We start from the raw sequence: 21,533 nt of genomic DNA on the forward strand, positions 1-21,533 counted from the left end.
AGTGCAGAGCAGGAGGTACTTCTGTCTTCCCAAAACAGCTTTTCTGGTTTCTTAGCAGTTGACTTACGAGAGTCAGGAAGGGGGAAACAAAGTTTTAATCCTTGAAAGCCATTTTAGAGCTGGGCAGATCTGCATGTTCTGTAAAGTCATGTAATGTGTGCTGGGGTCAGAGCCAGGTGCTCGCTGTTCTTCTTTCTCACTGTTATCTTTCTGGTGGCTCTTCTTGCTGTAAGTGAAGGCCATTTTTCTGTCACTAAAAATGTCTGAATATTTTAAAGACTTTTGCTTGTATGTATTTAATGTGCCACTTTACCCCTTAATTGAGGTTATTTGCAATATTTGAGTTTGTAATAGGTTTCAGAACTGAGCCAGTGGGACCTAGAAATGGATGTGGCATGCTGTTATTAAAGGCCTCAGCTGAAATCAGTCAAAAGATAGGAACTTTTTTGTGTCACTGTTTGTTTTAGACCCATTCCCCTACCATGTGCAAAGCCATCATTTTTGCAGTCTCCACCCCAAACAAATACATTATCTTGTACGTAACTGCCAAAGAAGGCATATTTGATCCAACTGATGAGTGGTATTAGTACAGAAGTAATGAAATTCAGTATTGATGTAAGCTCTGTTTGCAGTATGAAACTTCTGTTTCACGTCGTGTGTTTTTGCAATCCTGTGCAGAGCTGTGTACCCTGGACTGTGGCAGCCATGGTGTCTGTTCCAGAGGGATATGCCAGTGCGAAGAGGGCTGGGTGGGACCAACCTGTGAAGAACGGACCTGCCACTCTCACTGTGCTGAACACGGCCAGTGCAAGGATGGGAAGTGTGAGTGCAGCCCTGGATGGGAAGGGGACCACTGCACCATTGGTAAGGATGTTTTGTACCTCTAGAAACAAAACATGTAAAGTCTTCACCAGTCATACAAAGATCTGCCATAGCCATCAGTCTGATCAGAGTCATTTTGGGAAAAACAGAGACCCAGAATCAGACCAGGTGTAAAAAGGTGCCTCTGCACTGATGGTGCATCCTGCCTGTCCCACAGAATAGCAATGCAGTGCAGCTTTCTGTTTAGAGGAAGTAACATGAGTGAATTCATTAAAAAAAACCAAAACAACCACACAAAAGAAAGATATCTCAGTCCTAAGGTATCTCTGGGCTCTGTTCACACGTGAACTTTGAGTCAGGAAGGAAAAAAAATGCTTAAGAAATAGAAGGTGCTCAACCTATTTCTCAGCTTAAGAAATTCTTGCATTGAATCTCTTGCCCTCGTGTCCTAGTGGTTTTTTTGTTGCTTGTTACTTGAGGTGGTTTTTCTATAGCTGGCTTCTAACAATATTCCTAACAAGGTAAAGCTTTCAGATCTTTATAGAAGTCATTACTCTACTATACGAACCGAATCGTTATATTTTTAATAAAATACAACAGGTTTTTGCAAAGTCCAACAGTGTTTCTCACTAAAATGTCTCAAAGCAATATTATTCATAAACATTTTAATTGTTTATAATAGCAAAGTATCTAATTTTCAGAGGTAAGGAGTGTAAGCTCTCATGCTCACTTCTTGAAAAAAGTGGCTTCTTTTATCTTTACATTGATAATTTCAAGATTATTAATTCACTGGCTCTAGAAATTCCTACATCAGATTTTCTAAGTCAAGAATTAGGTTTGTGAAGGAGGAAGGGCCTAATTTCCTAAAGATGGTGTAAAACAAATCCAGAAAAGGACCAAAAGAATTAAAAAGATAAACAGAGCTGCTTTTCACATTGTAGGCACTGTCAGCTATGGCCCAGGCTGTCCTCTGCATGCTTGTCATCAAATGGAGAGCAGTCCCATGCAGTGTGTTTCAGGAATAGATCTGACTGCAGAGAGAGACACTTTATATCTAACCAACAAGTGGCCAGCCATTAGCACATGGTGTCTGTATTTTCCTTTGGGTACAGAAGTTCAATCCATCTCAGTTTTGTTCTTTTCTTTTTTAAGCTCACTACTTAGATGCTGTTCGAGGTAAGTTTTTCCTATCAGCATTGTGAAAGAATAATGAAAAGATACAGAAGTATTGGGAATGGAGTGTTCTGTGTTTCCTGTTTTGTCTCAGCTTCTGTACTGCTAAGTTGCCAGAAAAGAGAAGAACTTTGTTTATGGAGAAATCTATTCACACAGAGAAAGACTTGCAGGAAAACCTGCAGTTTTTAACAAGTAACGTGCTCGACTCCTTTAGAATGTTGTCGCAGTGTGAGTATGTGTCATGGGGCCATCTGATGTGCTGTGTTAGGCAAATCAGGTTTTTGCTCTCACTTACCATTCCAAAGTAATGACAGAGCTGAGGACTTGCTTGAAAAACTTGGTGTTGATCTTGTCATCTATGAAGAACAAAAGTTTTCTTATTTGTTGTCATTTGTGGTTGAAGTAAGTTTATTTTGGTAGGGACATACACCTTTTTACAAGCTGTCTAGGCTAGATGTGATGTCGTTCTCTCCAAATCATTTGATACAAGAGTTAAATTTTATGTTGCTTTGTGTCTGGTGCTGTCCATTTGATTTTTGTGCTTTGCCACAGGTCCTGCTTGGTCATGTCAGCACGAGTACCTCCCCAAAACTTGGCAGCTCCCCCTCAGTCCTGGCCATGACACACATTGCCCCTTGCAAAAACACTGCTACCTGAAGTAGCAAACTAACCAATATTCAGAAAGACTGGGTGCTTATTCCATATTTATTATTTTATTTCTTCAGAATTAGGTAATAATAAAACCACATAGGCACTCATTAGACTGCGTGTATAGTCTTAGAGGATAACTACACACAGCAGCTAAATGTAATCATGTACAAGAAATGAATTCACTCAGCGGGACAGTGATTTGAAGTGGAAAAGCATCCCTGTTACCCAGAAGAGTTCTCACATTCTGCCCTTTCCCCCGACTCCCCAAAAGAGGCACATAATTGGCTTTTATGGTATATCTGGTAGTTGTCAACCTCATACTATTTTAGAGCAGCAACTTCCAGAATTCCAGTGTGAGAAAACAGTGCCACCCATCTCCAGCTCATCCGAGCAAGAGGGTCAGACTCAGCAGTATCCCTGTTTGCAGATGTGATTGATGAACTGTGCAGAGGGTGAGAAGGGGGAAGATGATGTGCGCAGGGTAAAGTTGCCAGGAAGTGTGCTGCATGCTGGGCTGTAAATTACGACCTGACAGACCAGTCGTACAGGTTCTCGGACTCTTTTCAGCTCCACCAAAGCCCTTTTGGAGCATCCTGGGGCTGCCGAATACATATGCAGACTGAGGCCTCTTCTTTCTTCCTCAAAAGAAATTCTCTCTGATGACACATCAGTGTTTATGTTCACTACCAAGTACAGAAGGGCTCTCCGTTCCTGTACATCCGTGCTGGCAACAAGAACGGGGCCCTCTTAGAAGTGATGGATGCCACTTGCACTGTGAAGCTCATTGCTGAGCTGTATCCATTGTCCTTTGGCTCCATGTTTGACATGGTGAGGATCTGACAAATGTCAGAGCTGGCACTAAACTAGGCAAGCAGATGGATGCAAGTGTACACATCCAAGAGACAATTCCTGTCTCACTCTTACAGGCAAGAAATCTAGCCGAGAATGTCCAAATTACTGTTAATTCAGAGTTTACAAGTATATAATCCAGAGGATGCTACAGTCACTGTTCCAGTTTTGATCTGGAATCAGAGCCACTAAATGGCAAGCCACTAATGGTTTGTCATATGTGAATCGGCCATAATGTGAAGGAAGTGGAACTGGACATTGGAAGGAAGCGGCCCCTCATTTACCTTCTGTAAAAACAGCTATATTGTGGAATAAATCAAATTGGCTTTTTCTCAGTCAGCTGAATATTTGTGAACAGTGTAAAAAAATCACCTCCACTCCCTGCAATGTGTGGGGTTGTGTCCACAAATGCCAGTTTGTTGTTCACACAATACATGCCATGCATATCTTTGATATAAGTGTTGATTATGTATATACCTTCCTCTGTGATCTGCAATTTATTTTTCAATAAGTAGAGAAGGAGATGGATATGCCAGACTGTTAAATATCTTCTTATAAGATCACACACACAAAACGTTACACACTAAACAAATCCTCGCTCCTCACCGAGAAATGACTTGGGCAAGCAAAGGATCGGGATGGGGATTTTTCCATATTTAGCGAAAAATATAAACGGCTTTCAAGGGAGCTGTGATCATTTGAAGGCAGCAAGTATAATACTGTATGAAAGAATATTAAAGAGTCATTACAAATGTAAAGCAAGAGAAGAAAAATGCCCCATGAAGGCTTATTTTTTACGTTTTCATTTCTAGATGGCTGCCCAGGTCTCTGTTATGGAAATGGGAGGTGCACTCTTGATCAGAACGGATGGCACTGTGTTTGTCAAGTGGGCTGGAGTGGCTCGGGATGTAATGTTGTCATGGAAATGGTGTGTGGAGATAACCTGGACAATGATGGAGGTATGATACATAATTCATGTTGCTTTGGTTTTTTGTCATGTCCTCGACTGCCATTTGAATCTGTAGTTCTGGTGTATGTTTTCCTTTTTATCACAGAACATCAGTGTTTGTTTGCTCAGGGCAGTTCCTCTGACTTCATCCGAAGCGGAGCAGCGAGGGAACCTTGTGCTAGATGTTATTCAAGGCAGAAATTACGTATGTGCTGCACCTGTCACCCCAGTATTTGATTTTTATTTTTTTTTAAAATAACTTACAAGTTAGTCTCTGCCTCTTTTCCACTGGTTCATTCTAATACATGAGCTAGTGCTTTTTCTTCAGGAAAATTCATCAGGCTATTTCAAACTTATCAGTGGGAGAAAAGCCACAACATTCTCCGCTGGTTGTTCTCTGAGCTAATTATTTTCCCTATTTTAGGAATACTCCTCTACTGGACAGTCAGGAAGGACTATTGCTTGCTATCATCCTTTACAGTGTGCTTGCCCCCATACTCGGAGCTGTGCAGCTTCCTCATTCAGACTGTGAATATGTCTGCCCCAAGCACAGCTACCCTTTTTTTTTCCTTAGATTGTACACTGAGATGTATAGAAATGTGTATCACCTTCTTGTGTCACGCCTAATGACCATCTCAATGCCTTGGGTGAGATCTCGCGCCCCACTGTAGTGTCAAACCTTAGCACAATGATTGTATATTTTCTTCTAGGTCATTGATAAATTAAGCTTGATTTAGGGCCAAGAACTGAGGTCACTTTGGGACCTCAATAGAAACATTCTGACTCAGTGATGATTCCTCATTTACAGATATATTTTGAGACCTTCTGATTTTGTATCCTGTGGGCTCTAAGACCATGCTGTCCTTTGGCAAAGGCTTCCTCATTTCTGAACCCCATTCAAAATCGCCTTATTCCTCCCTCATCCTTCCTTCCCCACCTAATTTCCAAGACCTCTCACAACCATCTCTCTGCCCACTCTCTCTGCTCCCCTGCGCTGGTGTGTATCCCTTTCACACAAGGTCCCACAGCTGGCATCGCTGCCCCCCGCGTGCTTTCCCATCTGTCGGATGCTCTCCCCTGCTGTCCGAGCCACTGACTCACTCGCCTGCGCTCTTAAATCTGTCCACAAAAACCCTGTTTAGCCTATAATATATGTAAAGCATTTTCTGATACACTCTGTGAACTGGCTCCGTATAAACTGCCCTGTATGGTGATTTTGGGTGCTTTATATTCTGCAATAACTGTGAGTTATTGAGAGAGTTAGCAGTTTTAACTCTAAATCTCCTAGAATTTGTCAGTTTAACATCATTTCACTGCAAGTTTTAAAAGTAATTTTCTTTTTCCTTTTTAATGGCAACATAACATGGGCTAGGACAGCTCTGTTGACATTACAATTAGAGATAAGTGCAGGGAGAAATATTTAATTAATCTGACTACTACAGATGGGCTAAATGTAATTAAGTTTCCTTCACAATCAATTTTATATAAGAAAAGAAAATTATATCTACATATTAAAACCACTTCTCTTTATATATGAAGTCCATAGGACCTGATTTGGCATGAGCACAAATTAGAAAAATCACCCTGAAGCCATTGGAGTTATACCAGTGTTACATTAATACGAAATCAGAAGCTGATTCCTGGTGTTTCAGGGTTTGTGTGCATACACAAGAGTAAAAAGGGAAATCGGGAAGGAGACATGACATTACCTGTTAAGTCCTGCTTTCTGGGAGGTTCTTCCTTAGACTTTGAGAATATTACGGTGGCATAAGAAGTTACCATCCATCAGGCTGCTGGATTAGGTTCACGAAGACAGAAGCTATTAACGTTTTTGCCTGCAGTTGTGGCAAGTTAAGAGCATGCACTCAGTTGAGTTACAGAAACTCAGCTGCCAGGTAGTAACTTCCTCAGCTGTTAGGATGTGAGCGCATTCGGCCAGTGGCACATAGCCCAGGAGGTGGTGCTGCCGTGGGTTAACTCAGCTGAACACCACCACTCAGCTGCTCACTCGCTCCCCACCTCCCCTTCCCATCTGGGGATGGCGACCATGGAGGAAGAGAGAGGCCCATCCCCAGCAAGCTGCCCGGTTTATAGTGAGCATGGCATTTAAGATATGGAATAATTCTGCTGGCCAGCTTGGGTCATCTGCTCTGGCTGTCGCTCCCCCCAGCTGCTACTTGAAGCTGCTGGAGACCTTGATCACTGTGGCAACCTGCACAGCAGTGAGGGCCAAAGCTCCAAAACTTGAAGTGTCTTATCGACTTTGTTTGCCACTGCATCAAGTACATTAGTCTTCTCAGAACTGCAGCTCTCCTGAATAGAAAATCAGTTCTGTGATTCCTTCTCAGCAAACCACGACGTGTGCTCCAGACCTAGTTCAGTGTGTATATTCCAAATCATGGCATTCTCACCTAGCAAAGGTCTTACTCATTCCAGTTGTGTTTTAATCAAACATTTATGTCTCAGTCCTTAGGAGATGTTCTGTGCTTCAAGTTCATTAGGAAGTCACAGCCAAAGAACAAAGCTGTAGTAAAGTTGAACAATTATTATTTCAAGCGAACTAATTTCAGGAGTTAGACAGAATGATAATTCTGTGTAGTTTCCAGTTGATTTGTTGTATGATACAGTCAGAGACTGAAGAACTGAGATTCTTACTATATAAAAAGAAAATTCAAACACATGGTAGAAGAAATGTTTTAAAAATTTTATCATTTTATTATTATATTTATTTTATCTAGATCTATAAATATTATATATTTATCCAACTGTAGGTACTGAATCATGTCATTTATTTGGCATGAGGAAGTGTTAGTGTTGTTTGGTCTGTAGTAACAGCACAGAAGCTTTGGGAGGGAGGAAGTCTTGAATTCATTTCTTAAGGACTGGTGTATGGGTATGAAGGTAAGCCATAAGCATTTTCACAGGCATCCCGGTTCTGCAGATGCTGTAGCACCAAGTTCCCCATTAGCGCAGTTTTCTGTGGCGATAAGGTTAAACACATGCAGGAAAGTTTTACGGAGCAGGAAGAATGCTTCTTGTGGAGCCCTATTAGTACCCATTGTATTTGTACCCTGACTGTACTGTAAGTGCCTTTCCCACGCCATCTCATAACTCTCTGTTATCTTTTCTCCTACTTGCAGGCTTAAGGGCATGTTTACCTGTTCAAATATCACTACAAATATCATTGAAAAGGTCTTAGCATTATGACAGATGCACGACGGCATGGTTTGCACTTGCTCTTGTGGAGTGCATTTGCAGTCTGTTAGCAGCGTGGTGTCCATTAAATAATGCCAAGAAGTCAAGCAGATGTCCGTTGCAGTGGGGCCTTTCCCTTGCTGCGGCTTCCCTCAGCATCCCATTATTCCCCATTTCTTATTTTTCTTTTCTCATTGTCATGACATTATTTCATTTTCAGTTTATTCGATGACCACTCAGCTCATCTGAGCAGGTCATTTTCTCTCGCCCTGCCATTAGTTTAGACTCAATTGGAAGCTGCAGTAGCTCCAGGAGCTTGCTTGAAAGCTCTGCTGAGCTCTGCACGGGTGGGGACCGCTGTCCTGAGCGTAAGGAGGCAGGGCACACTGTGCAGAGCTGGGACGCGCAGGACGTTCAGCACCAGCTCACAGGGCACCCCAGGGTGCTGCCGAGCCATGATTTACCTGCTGTTCTGACATATCTTTACGTTGCTGCTGCATGTGCAGAGCTTTGTCTTAAGCTGAAAGTCGTAGCCTGTCACTCCCATTAGCTGCTTTGATATGGATCTCTCTCTTATATTTGCCTGAATCTCTCCTCATAGTTTTCTTTTTCCGTGGTGAATCAATCTTGACTGTTTGTTTTTAAAGAAAATACTGCTTACTACAAGCTTTGATTTCTCTTCCAAATGTCCCTTCAGTCACTGCAGACAGTTATTGTAGCTTTCTCCCAGCTTTTCCAAGCACAAGAAAATATATGACTCAGCATAGCCTTGGGTTGATAACCAGTGCTGCTAAAATATTGATGTATTTCTGACCCATCCATTGGCATTTTAATAACCTATCCATCACGGAGATATTGAGTCCATATATAAGTAATACGCTATTATTACACAATATAAATAATACTGATGGGATTGGTTTTCATTGTTGCTGAGCAGCGAGGGCTCCCCAGGGATACTTACTGTTTCTGAAAATCATACCCTGATGTATTTGCGTTCTCCTGTGTGTGGAAGACCAAACCCCAACAGTGCTCACTGGATAAAACACTCTGCAGCCTTTCCACAGCCGCACTGGTGGGTTTCCAGTGTCCTTATACGAACGCCAGTCTTACCACTCACCAGCCTCACTGTCTGCTGCATTCCCTGTGTTAGGCTACAATTTCCGAAGCAGTTTGGATTAATGCATACAAATAAGCTTTGGTCTCTTCTGAAGTTACTCTTTAACTCAGTTTGCTTAGATTGCTGGCAGCCCTAATTGGACTTAACAGAGGCTGCGGTGAAACAAGTCTGCACAGGCATTGTTTAATGCTTATTTGAAATCTGTAAAAGAAAGCAAGCAAATGTAAGTTGAAGACTCCTGGGGGTATTTTTTTTATCCACAAACAATAGTATTGAACAATTGTTCACACGAGTGTACCAAAAAGCTGAAATTCTTCAAGTGTTGAGAGTCCCAGTGTGGAGTTTTTTAGGTTGTCCTGCATAAGGAGTTCAGAGAACAAAGTCAGGTTCTGCAAGGAGAAACTTAAAGCCAATTTTTTGCTTTCTGTGGAAATGTTCTGGACATAATTCTTGTGGCTCCATCACTGGCTTCCACTCACTGGGATCAGTACAGAGGGAGCGGGAGCGGACTTAAACACATCTCTGGGTTGCTCAGCAGCAGTGAAAATGAAGGTCATTGGTATTACTTAGTGTACTGCTTAGAGATGGGCTTGATTTTCATGTGTCTGAGCGAGTACATTTATTGTCATGTGTGTTTGGGAGTATGCTTATACCAGGTAAGCACGTACAAAAATTTTTGTAGTATTCTGGGTTTGGCATTAACTGTAAAACTTCAAAACTGTTGTAGTTAACAGCAGTAGTAGTGTCTTCTCCATGTCTGGCAAAAGCTTGAAAGGGTGAGAACTGTGCTGTTTTAATGAACTTTAAAGCAGAAGAATAGCAGTTTTAAGTATCGTTAAGTATTTATTGCCAGAGTCTGATGATAGTGAATGGTTTATTAAAATAACTAACTGAGTAACACGGGAGGTAAATTCTGACTGAATTTGTGGTTCTCATAGTCAGTTAATAAAGTATCTCAGTGGTTTAATAGAAAAGAAGGCACTGTGCAAGTGCAGGTGATGGCATGCTGCACTGGTGAGCCGGGCAAGCCACCGCTGCTGAAATTAGAACCGCTTTGCTCTTTGCTGCCCTTACCAGTGGCCTGACCCAGAGCCTCTCTAATGTCCTCAAGTGTTCCGCTCCCTAGGCTGTTTGTACTAAGTGTGAACACGGATCCATTTTCAGCAACACGAGTGTTTGTGATATTCCCATATTTGCAAGTAATTCAAAGGTAGATAGGAAGACTAGAAAAGCCAGAATTTGAGAAGTAGGTGGCATGGAGCTGTTCATATCAGGTCCAAAACAGGTGACTTGTTCCACATTCTAGCTATTAGCTTGTAGCTGACAAAATGCCTTTTTCTTTTCCAACTGTTATTTTATTTTATTGAGGATTTAATATAGATACTATGCAGCATATGGAAAGCTCAAATACAAAACGTGAAGTACAATCACTGCACTGCATTTGGCCAAACACGGTAAGTGGAGAGGTGTGTTGCTGGAGAGTAACCAATGGAGAGGTGGGTCCATAGCTCCGCTGCCGGTTTGTCTGGCTGCTGGAGGTGATTGTCCACATATGATGATCGTCCACATATGATGATACCTGATTGCATCCATGTAATTGCTGCATAATTTGTACATCAGAGAATGTGCTGTACCTAGCACAAACTGAGCCTTAATGCACAAGCTGCATTCAAAACACAGCTGAGGAGGTGATTTCATCACACTTGTGGCACTCTTTCCACCATATTAAATAAGAAAAATACATGTCTGAATGTATAAGCAAGAAAATACATTTTGTCTGATGGAGAACATTGTGTGATTCCATTGACACAACCTCCAGACATAATAAGTATTAATATCGTTTCTTATAGAAAGCTTCCTGAGAAGATCCCTTCCCCAGCAAGGCAATGGGAAAACCTTGTCCTAACTCTGTGAGCTGCGGCGATGCAGAGAGCAATGGTGTGACTGAAAATGGAGCAAATTGTTTTGGCATGCTCTGCCTTTTCTTTGAGGTTGTTTAAATTATTGAAGAGTTCTATGAAGTGCTTTTTATCCTGAAGTCAATCTTTGTGAATTCTGCTTTAGCAGTAATATTAAAAATATTTTAGTTGCCTAATTTACTTACAAAAACAAAAATCCCAGTCCATCATTATCCATTCCATACAAAACAAGGTAACCTGGAAGACACGAAACCATAATCTCTGACTCATCAAAATCTGAATAACTTCATAATATAATCTGTAGTGCAATGTGAAGGTGCCTGACTGCCTTTGGTATAAAATTAAAATGCTGTGATGCACTTGGTGGTAACTGACAGTAAAAACTTCAGTGTACAGGCTCCCCTGCTGTAGGAATTACAGGCTTTTGCTGTTTGTAGTAGTTTGTTCATCCTCCTGACTGTTGTCTCCTGAGATTTAAAAGAAACCCTGCTGTTTTCTTAACACGGTGAGTTTTTTAATAGTTGGTTCCCGACAGGAAAACTTAACAGAAATTGTGACCCGTGATTGAAAATTGACAGATGTATTTGTAGCATTTTCAAGTGAATGAGTTCGATGTTATGGGTTATAAACAAGATTTACTTGTTTTTCTGGGTTATTATCTGGGATTAAAAATCTCGTTTCAAATAGGATTGGCTTGTTGAAAACATTATCCTCACATGCACTTACTAATGTGATTTACATTATCATAAACTGCCTCCATATGTAACGTGTGATTCTGTACCGGTTTGTTTTACCTTGGTCATTGTAATGTGCATTATGCTGAATTACGGTAGTTTCTTTTTTGGGGTTTAGATTTGAGGGTATTTTTCTTTTTTCTTTTAAATGGTCCAAGTTAAAATCTTAAATGAGCCAAAAGTGGAACAAAGATTTTATTTTGGATTAATAATTCTTTATTTGCAAAAAAAAATGTGTTTTCTTCTTTTACTTCAGCACAAAGCATGTAAAATGTTTTTCAGTTTGATCCAAGTTGATTTCTTTTCTAAATTTTGTTCAGTTGTTTGGGGGAAGCTAGAAGTTGCATTATTCAGACAATTCTAGTTAATAATTCTTAAATACATGTGCCCCGTGGCCTGCGTTAAGCCTGAGTCCAATATGTGGTGTTAAGAGTCCCTAGAGGAGCTGATGGTGCTGCACCTCCTGCCTCACTGCCCATGGAGCATCTCCTCCAAGCCCAACATCTTTCTTCTCTTCCATTCTGCATGTTTAAGAGAGGAGGTTGAAATAAATTGTTACCTAATCAATGAGAAGATTTTAAAAATGCAAAAAAATAAATACAGCGTGAGAGGCAGAAGCCATGAATGATAATCTGCAACCTAGAGGGCTCCTCCTTTGGATTAACATTTTGTATTTTGGTTAGCAGTTTCTTCCTCTGACAGCTCTGTAGCCTTTGCTCACAAGGCCATAAGCTGTTCCTGGTGTACCAGGTGCTTTGTGCATCTATGTGGTGTTAGGACAGATACCATTCTCACCATGGGTTATTCAGATGTGCTTCTGGGACTTCACACCCCTACTAATGGGAAAGCCACCCTTTTGTAGCCCTGAGAGCCTGGAGAGGCAAATCAAGCCAAGCGCAAGTAATTCAAACCAAAATAACTCCATTAGCAGAACCTGGAAGAGTTTATAGGATAGTCATTTTGCTGACGAGCAAATGCAAAGAGAAGATGAAAATTGACTCTGACTGGGAGATGGCAAACTGCTTTCCCTTTGCTTGGTTTCCTTTTGTGTACAGCACGAATGCAGTGTTTGTTGCCAGGCCTGTAAGCTGTTGACGGAAGCAGAGAACGAGGGCTCTGTTAGAGAACGCAAAGTATTTAATTGTTATTCAATGTTATGTCTTTTCTAAGCAAATCCTCATATTCTGATTTTTCTCTGAATTTTCACTTTCATTTCTTACATAAATGAGAGAATCAGGTCAGCCCAGTCCCCACATCTAATGGCTTGTTGACAAGGAAGAAATTAATCGGAACAGCTACTGTGGAATAAATTACTCCAAAATAGCTTCCCCGTGGATACTGTTATTCTGAAATAAGTGTGCCTTTTTTCTGATTAGTACTCATTCTGCCAGACCAATGCTTGTCAGGTTTCCCAAGTAGTCAGCAGTGAGCTTGTAGAAATTAGTACCTTCTAGAAAGTACCGTGACTCCTTGAATGAGACTTGTCACTGCCATAACTATTCCACCGGCAGAGACCAGCCCTGCATGGCTGTCCCCAACCCCATCAGGAGCCCTCTGCAGGGATCTTCACCAGTGTAAAGCAAAAGCAAGAGATTTCAACTTCTTCATCACCTATTCAAGTCTAGTAGAATTCTTTATTATTTGCAGTCTTGGAGAATCTGCTACTAATTTGATGCTTTTCAGTTCACTTACTAAGAATTTAGAGAGTTCCATTCCTTGGGCAAAAAAGAGAAAGCAATAAAAGGAGATACTTCTTTCCTTGCGGTTCCAAGCCTGCTCTTCAGGTTTCAACCCAAAAAACTCTTCTGTTTTTTCATCAGAACACAATGAATACCCCTCTGGTTCATATTGTTGACTCCAACATCGTCTTCCCGTGTGGTTTTGTTTAGACTGGAGGCCCCTTACTGTTTCAGCTTACTGATTTCCAAGCAGATTTCATAGCTTTCTAGGTTTTCCTGAATATAAAGTGACTGCTACACTCAAAGTCAATAAACTCAGCATTGCCCTGTGAAGTTCTTCTCCCACCACTGGCAAATGTCTGTTATCTCCAGGGCCGGGGGAATGTGGAAAGAACTAAAGCATGCACTGACCTGTAGCTATGCTGGCTTTGCTGGATCCACGGTCCTTAGATCATTGTTGCTACATATCTACAGTTGCCCTTGGCTCATTATCACAAAACCTAGCCTGCTTTATCTGATTTCCGAGCTGCAGTTGGATAGATTTGTTAATATTTTTTGCTTAGCCAAGCAGTTACCTTGCTCAAGGTCAGGCCAGGATTTTCAGATTCCAGGAAAGCCCATTTCCATCGTACTTGTTTGTTCTGTAGAAGGGCTTTAGCTTTCTTTTCAAAGTGAATATTTTATGTTGCTCTTTACTGAGCATTCACACAGTGCAGTGTGCTCTGTTGAGAAAAGAGCAGAGCTGGCTGAGGGTTGGTCTCGCACCCATTAAAGTCAATGACAGAACTACAGCAGCTTTCCTGGTAACGCAGTTTCCCTGAGGAGGTACGGTTTTATAGGCACCAAAGCATTCGTACGAACAGAGCTTGAAAAGTCAAAGCATGAAGTGAAAATATCTGACAGTATGTTGATCCTATAGCGTTTTGATTGTAACGCAAGGGAAATCCATACAGTGATATGATGACTCTGCATTTATTCAGACCGACCTTGTTAAAAATACAGAGAGATGTCTTTGTTGAAGGATACAATGCCTTAATCTTGCTTTATATGCATTAGTGTACTTGTCAATCCAGACAAGTTAGCAACTGCTAAGTCATAAAATGGATCTTGAAGAACATAGTCGGGCATTTTACCATACCTTATTAAATATGTTTCTAATTGAGTATGTAATTTAGGCAATTTGGACGTCTAAGCTGCTGATAGACACCATTAAAAGCCAGTAGCCCAATTTTAAGTTTTATTTAGGTACTTAATTTAGATGTACTTCAGTGCCTCACTTTTCATCATAAGCTTTAGACATTTAAGTAGAAGAATTTTACCCACAAGTGTTGTTGCAGGTTTCTCTATGAAGAAGTGTAGATTTTTGGAAGAAAAAAACCTTTCTCCTATTTTTCACACTTGAAAATGGAAGGATGATGAATAAGTTTATTTTCGCTTTCTGAATTTGCTTTTCTGATGCAAACATCCACAGAGAGGACTGTATCTGTCAGGTCACTGGGATAGGGCCTGCGTCAAAGCGTGTATTTGTATATCACCAGTTACAGAAGGAGCATAGTCACGATTCTGCCCTTTTTGGACCATTCTAGTATTGCAACCAGTAAATGAAAAGTGAACATCCTAAAGTGCTAATAAAACTATTGTAGGGCTTAAACAGAAGTCAGAGAACTGTAACAAGCACCTCTTTTAGTACCGTAGTGAGGATGCTTACGACAGTTAGGTAAGATCTCAGGCTTCATTATTGCAGATGGGTTACCAAGTGTATATTGTGAACAGGCAGTGGTGACAATAAAGGGCTGTTAGAGATAGCAGCTGCACAGTGTGGATCATGCACCCGTTGAACTAACGAGTATTGTGCAGTGATTTTCTTCTGCCTGTTCTGCGGTGAAGACAGAAGGAAGAAGACAGAAACTTCCCCGTTCACTCAGTTGATAGGTTTTTGTCATTGTTGTGGGGGGATTTTATGAGGTGATACAGCGTTAATGACTAGAGAGAAATGCTCCTCCTGGACTAAGCATGTACAATAATGCTTTATTGAATTTGAATGCGTCATAATCAGCATGCTTTCTGATTGATTAAACACCTCCTGTGCTCTCCAGTAGTAGACACGGTGCTTCATTCTCAGAATCGCTCAATCTCCTCAACTTTCCATTCTCTGTTTTAGATGGCTTGACAGACTGTGTGGACCCTGACTGTTGTCAGCAGAGCAATTGTTACGCAAGTCCTCTCTGCCAGGGTTCGCCTGATCCCCTTGACCTCATTCAGCACAGCCAACCGCCTTTCTCTCAGCATCCTCCAAGGCTCTTTTATGATCGAATCAGATTCCTTATTGGGAAGGAAAGCACTCATGTAATACCAGGAGATGTCTCATTTGAGAGCAGGTGAGTTTTCTTTTAAACAAAAGACTTCTGAATATTGAGAACCGCATTGAAATTATTTAACCAGGTAAAAACAGTGATACCTGGATAGCTGAGGATTCTTCACTGGTGCAAAAAAATACTTAAAAGGACAGCAAACCTTTAAGTCACAGCAGCTGAGGATCTTTTTATCATGTTCTCATTACTACCTGTCTAGTTCATAGAAGTCTCACAGCAACACACTCTACTATTCTTATTAACAAGCCTTTGACTGTTGTGGAAGGTAAGCTGTGTCATACTTACAAAATAAGTGGGGGGGAAGTTGAACCCTTTTTGCTGTAGGTTTGTACAACGGCAGGAAGCAGAAGGACAGGTTGGATTCATGTGCACTGTATCCAGTCACTGTATTTGCGGTGTATTTACATATAATCCAGCTATCTAATTAACAGACTTTTTTGAGTTTACTACGTGTTGAAAGGCCAGAGTGGGGTTTACCATTTTGTGCTGCCAGTTTCTCTCAAGCTGTCATGCAGACAGTGGAGTAATCTCTGAGTGTTTGTGAGATTGGGTTGCCCTTTAACAGGAAGAGACTGTACAATAGGAAAGGGGCACTTACTTGCTCAGAAAACCTGGTAACACATATTTTCTTGAACGTTTGAAATACAGGAGCACATAAGTTTGTATGCTGTAGTTCACCTGGTAAGCTATAACTTACATGCTGACAAAGAGATCCATAAATCATCCACATCACCTATTACCCTGTCACCTAGGCCTATACGTTAGATAAACCATGTTCCAGTAATAAGGGCATAGGAGTTTTTTTTATTTTCACAGTACAGTACATAGCACTTAGGTTACAACCTCCACTTCGTTTCATAGCTGTTCACAAATTCAGTGCACTTTCCCTTTGTAACTTATTAATTTTTAATAAAGTAAATATGTAAACAGAGTCTTTATTGATCTGAAATACCTAAACGTTTAATCACTATTAATAATGTAACAGGATGTTATAAATATGTAGAACAATAGGGCACGAAAATGAACTCCATGAACAGCAGCCACCTGCCCATGGTGAGTCTCTTGCTGATGGAACAGTGCCATTGCACTTGGTGCAAGGTCCTTGGCAGGCTGCACGCATTTTAAACCAAACGTCACCAGTGAAAGATTTTCCTCATCAGAACGCCTTGCAGCGAGGCGTTCCCGGAGAGGAGGTGAGCACTCAAGTCGCCTGTACAGCGTTCTGTGACACTGCAAATGTTAGCAGCCAGATTCCACGTAATCCCATCAGTGTGCTTTTATAGATATAAGGAACTGATCTTTCAAAGCTCTCATTGACGGGATTTAACTTGGATTTAAAAGCTTTTTCTGAGTATAGTATTTCATTTCTTTACCCTGATATCTGCTATCCCTTTGAAGAACGAAGAGCAGCGCAGGCTCGTGTGTGAGCAGCAGCCCGCCCTCGCCATGGTTTGATACTTTACACCACAAAGGAAGATGACTTTCACTTGCACTGGTGCTTTGTTCACACCCCAGATATCATTCCTTCCCATTTTACCAACATTACTGGTTAGTTTGGTGAGAAGGTCATTGGGATTCAGATGAGGCTGTCGCCATCTTTGGCGTCAGGGCAGTGCCTGGAGACTTGCGCTCTGCCGTGTCTCCTGGGTTTTGTCAACAGCAATCTGCAATGTGCTAGGCACCCCGAGGAGTTCATCGGGCCACACTTTGCTTGATCCTCCAGTCTTCCAGGCTGTTGAAAAATTGTTCATCCATAAGTCAAATATTATTAAAAACTGCCAGAATTTTCCTCAAGGATGACAGGTCTCAGAAGGAGGCAACAGCTTAACTGTGCCGCCTCTGTTCTGAAATCTTCCTCTGACATTGTCAATCTGACTGTCATCTAGTGTCTGTTCTTATCCTGGGAATTCAGATTACTGAAAAAAATATAGAAAGACAACTGTTACTACAGTAAAAAAAATCAGAAATCTGTGATCCTGCCTACCTGGTACAGACCAAAGAATGCTCGGGGGAGTTTAATCTCCTTTTGGCTATTGCTGGAAAGGTTGTTTCCAGGCAGATTATATTAAGTCATGGCTGTCTGCAGTGCCACTTATTTTAAAGCATAGGTGGTTCAACAAGAAATGTTGGAAGGATTGGGTGAAATGGTGGCACTCATTTATTTCAGAGCACTGGTATCCATTCCCACTGGAGCTCAAATTTTGCAAATCCCTATGTGGCTTTTTTCCTCTCCTTTGCAAGAAGTCCCTGAGACCATTAAGAGGTTGAAGGAAGAAACATCTATGCAATGTTTTCAGTCTTCTGATTTTAATGACATTGTGCAATGTTTTACTATACCATCGGTCAGTGGAACTCCAGTATGGGTGATGTTTGCATGACTCTCACTGTAGATAAAGGCAAAGTGATGTTAAATAGATTTGGGAAAGCTATCAAAAAATGGTGAAGATTATCTCTGTCCTTCAGACTGAAAGTGTTTTGTCTCTGCCACATCCTGGCATTTCATCATCTGAAATACTGAAATCAGTTGTTCTGTCAACTGCTGGGACATCTCTCCTTTTGCATTTGCATCTTAAACTTTAGCTTAGATCTAATTTTTTAACTGTTGGCTTCTACAGCGCAGTCAGAGTATTGAGTATTGTGTTGAACATGGCTAAATACTGCACCAAAATGAATGTTAAGGAGAGAAATTATTTCAAAACATATCTTGCTTTTTATTATGTCAAAGCTATGTCATTTGTCCAGAGTTTTTACCAGCTCCCAACTTAAACTGTGACATGCTGAAAGGCAGATTAGATACGTTCTGAATAAATGGGAATGTGCTTGTTTACATCAGGAGTGGGTTTTGACCTGCTGCATGTCGGAGAGCGTAGCAGATTAAAATGTTTTTATCAATCAACCTCTGTTCTCAGGAAGGTTTTTAGCCTGTTTCTTTGCCGAATGTTTTTAATGCATGCTGCTGGCAAGCTGTTTGACTCCCTGCAAATTGCCTACAAAAAGAGTCCAGTGTATGGTGCTGAATTAATTACCCTTCAAAGGCTGCTTACAGCAACACTGTCAGCAGGACGAAATGAATGTACCTTACTAGCCTTTAGCTTAATTTCTCCGATTGAAGACTTTAATAAAAAACGTAATACAGTAAATGACATCTTCTGGTAATGTGACACTTGTGAAGTCACAGGTTGCTTGACAGAGTTCTACGTCTGAGCCTAATGTCTCAGCCTGAGGTTCTTAGAGAATGTTGGCAACTTAACAAACAAAACAAAAGCAAGAAAATAGCAGATAAGTAGTAGCAGAGCAAGGCAAAATGGTGGTGGAATAATAAAATGCTTTACAAGTATTGAAGGAATGCAGCTGGAATTCTGAAATTCTATTTGTTTTTTCAATTAAAGATGTCAAACAAACTGCCTGATGGCAGAGAGCTGAGACCCACAGCGCTGACATCCTCAGTTACACGTGGAATGATCCATGAAGCATTGACAGAGAAACCCGACTTCTTTTAGGCCACCTGCAACCCGTGGGAATCTCCGCTTTCTCTCGAAAAGCCAACTGCTCCCTCTGGAGTTGCAGATTTAGTACAGCTTGCCAGGGAACTGGAAACATTTTTAATGCATTTGAAAACACGAAGGCAGCTTATCAGGGACTTGTTCCTTCCCAGCTCCTCCAAATTAGAAAAGACATTTTTGCACTTACTTTCAAGTTAAAACAACTTGTACGGCCTTAGTCCAAGATTATGCAATCGTTGCAAGTAGGTGACTGTTGGAGAGGCAGTATGAGTTATTGTACCCCATGAGAAAGAGAAGCAGGCCAGTCGCAAGCGTGCAGAATAAATCATAGAGCCTGAGAATAGAAGAGGGACGTGTGGCACATTGAGGAGGCATAGTGATCTTTAGAGGTTTCTCTGTTAAAATTAAGAAAAGCAGTGAGTGGTAGCAAGGTCTACAGCTCAGCTGCAAAGAGGGTGGATGCTGAAGCAAGGAAGCGTGAAGTGGCAGTTGAGTATGAAGAGACATCACTGCAGGGCACATGCTCTAAAAGCTCTGGGAAGGAAAGGAATTAAGTGAGGTCTTCTGCAAGCAGCAAAGCTGCAGGGAACCTGCATGCCAGCATGCCTCAGGCATGGAGGTCTGCTCTGGGAGCTGTCAGGGCATTGGGAAAGGACAGAGAACCTGCTGCAAGCTGGGGGGTTGTTTGTTACCTCCCCGAGCCTTTGAGATCAGTGCTGGTCATAAAGTAACTGGAAAATGTTTTCGTACCCGCAGTAAATGCAAAAGTTAAAACTAATTCTGATCAAACGCTTAGTCAGAGATTTAGTAGGTGCTGCTAATTCAAGAGGAAGTCGGAGAGTAGAAGACTCTTCAACTTAGAGTAGGTAATAAAAAGACAGTAAATAATGAGGACAAATGTAGCAACACAGAGGCAGGCTTAGGACATTTAAAATCGAAAAGATTGCGAAGACAGTTCAATACAGATAAATGTAGAATGATGAGGTTTATGAGTCGTTATCACTTACAGTAAATGTGTGTGGCTTGTAAAATATGACGAATAAAAAAGGAGCAAGAAAGTGGAAAGATAAGTCTCTCAATATTATTTATGAATAAGGAGTAAAGTGAATAAGTAGAGGAAAGAAAGGCTGTGTATGAAATAATGAAGACTTTGATGAGTTGTTATCGCACAAATCTATGTGCTTGATAAAATATGAGGACAGAGTAGAGTCAGAAGACAGGTCTGTGTGGAATGAACAAACAGGAGTATGAGTGTAATGTGCAAAATAGTGATGACTCTTAGGGGGCTTGCTCTCTCACACCAATGTGGTTGTAAATATATGGAGTGCACTAATAAAGGGATTAGAAAAGGAAAGGCAGGTCTGTTGATGCTAGAAATACGAGGAAAACAATGCAAACCAGTATTTTCTGCTCTAACAAATCAAAGAGTAATTGAACCTGGCTGTTCTGTTGAGTGAGACTTGTGAGTCAGTTGAGACTTACAATAGCCTGAGCCTGACTGCCTTCGGTGGAGCAGCAGGTTTTGCCCACAAATAGGGCCACAACCAATTTAGTTAATGTAGAAAATGAAAAGCTGGTAAATCAGAACTCTTGTTTTGCATACTGGCAGTAGTGCAGCCTCTCCATGCTATTTATCAGCATCTTAGCTGAAAATCACTGTCTTTCTATGTCCTGGGAGCACAGAATTCATATTAGCAGCCATGGTGGATGGCATACTCGCAAAGGGGTTAATTTTCACCAGTTCCTTTTTCTCAGGTCATAGTCAGCCGGGTTTGATGATATCATAGTGATAAATTAGTGTCCTGTCGAGTGGCTTTGGAGAACAGGATCTTATGAAACAAGTCAGAATTTTCAGAAATTTATGGACTCCAATTTGTGTGTATGATTTCATTGGATCATGATCAATTAATCTCTTAAGAGATATATTTTAAACTTGTATACAGACTCCTAAATAACTTTCAGCTGAGGAGCTATTAAGATTTTCCTTTAGATTACATAGTCACTCTGGAAAGGCAGAGTGTCTGTCGAGGTCTACCATGTACTTTCAAATTGAGACAGAAACATAACGATGTCTAAATTTATACTTATTGTTTATATTGAGTAATTAATGCCAGTTACCTTATAAGCATTCTGTTGTTTTTTACCCTAAATGTCTTAACATTATCAAAGACTTCTGCGTGCACTGTTCACTTCATAATGTGAAACCACAATTCCAGGAAGTATGTGCAACTGTACTGGTAGATCCCAAGCCCTGGATCCATCCAGCCAGTGGAAAGGTGCTAACGTAGCGTACCTGACGGCACAGAGCAGAATACTGCAAGGCATTTCAGTGGACTGTAGCTGTGTAAACCCTTAGAAAATCCCACTAGGTTCTAATCTGCACCGAGAGAGTATTTTATGTCTTATTCCTCATCCCTGGTGAGACTTGTCTCCTTTACGTTTCAGTCTTCAAATAGGTGAAAGGCTAAAGCCAAGAAAAAGAGAGTAGTTTCTTCACCATTTCTGTGGCTAAGGTGAAAGTAATAGTCTTAAAGGGCAGCAGTGAAGATGCAAATTAGACAGCAGGA

The 21,533-nt window shown here is 41.1% G+C and overlaps 1 protein-coding gene across 1 annotated transcript in view; it reads left to right on the top strand.

Annotated features, from left to right (window-relative positions):
* Positions 1-678: 678 nt before the first annotated feature.
* Positions 679-21,533, top strand: part of TENM1 (teneurin transmembrane protein 1) — a gene marked incomplete at its 5' end in the record, with an annotated part of 98,275 nt that continues 77,420 nt past the window's right edge. Inside the window, 4 exons of the mRNA XM_010187235.1 lie at positions 679-864; positions 1,975-1,998; positions 4,311-4,457; positions 15,253-15,469. Of these exons, the coding sequence (XP_010185537.1) occupies positions 679-864; positions 1,975-1,998; positions 4,311-4,457; positions 15,253-15,469 (574 nt within the window). The remainder of the gene's footprint in view (positions 865-1,974; positions 1,999-4,310; positions 4,458-15,252; positions 15,470-21,533) is intronic.

This window comes from Mesitornis unicolor, unplaced genomic scaffold, assembly GCF_000695765.1.
Source record: "Mesitornis unicolor isolate BGI_N332 unplaced genomic scaffold, ASM69576v1 scaffold146, whole genome shotgun sequence".
Taxonomy (NCBI): Eukaryota; Metazoa; Chordata; class Aves; order Mesitornithiformes; family Mesitornithidae; genus Mesitornis; species Mesitornis unicolor.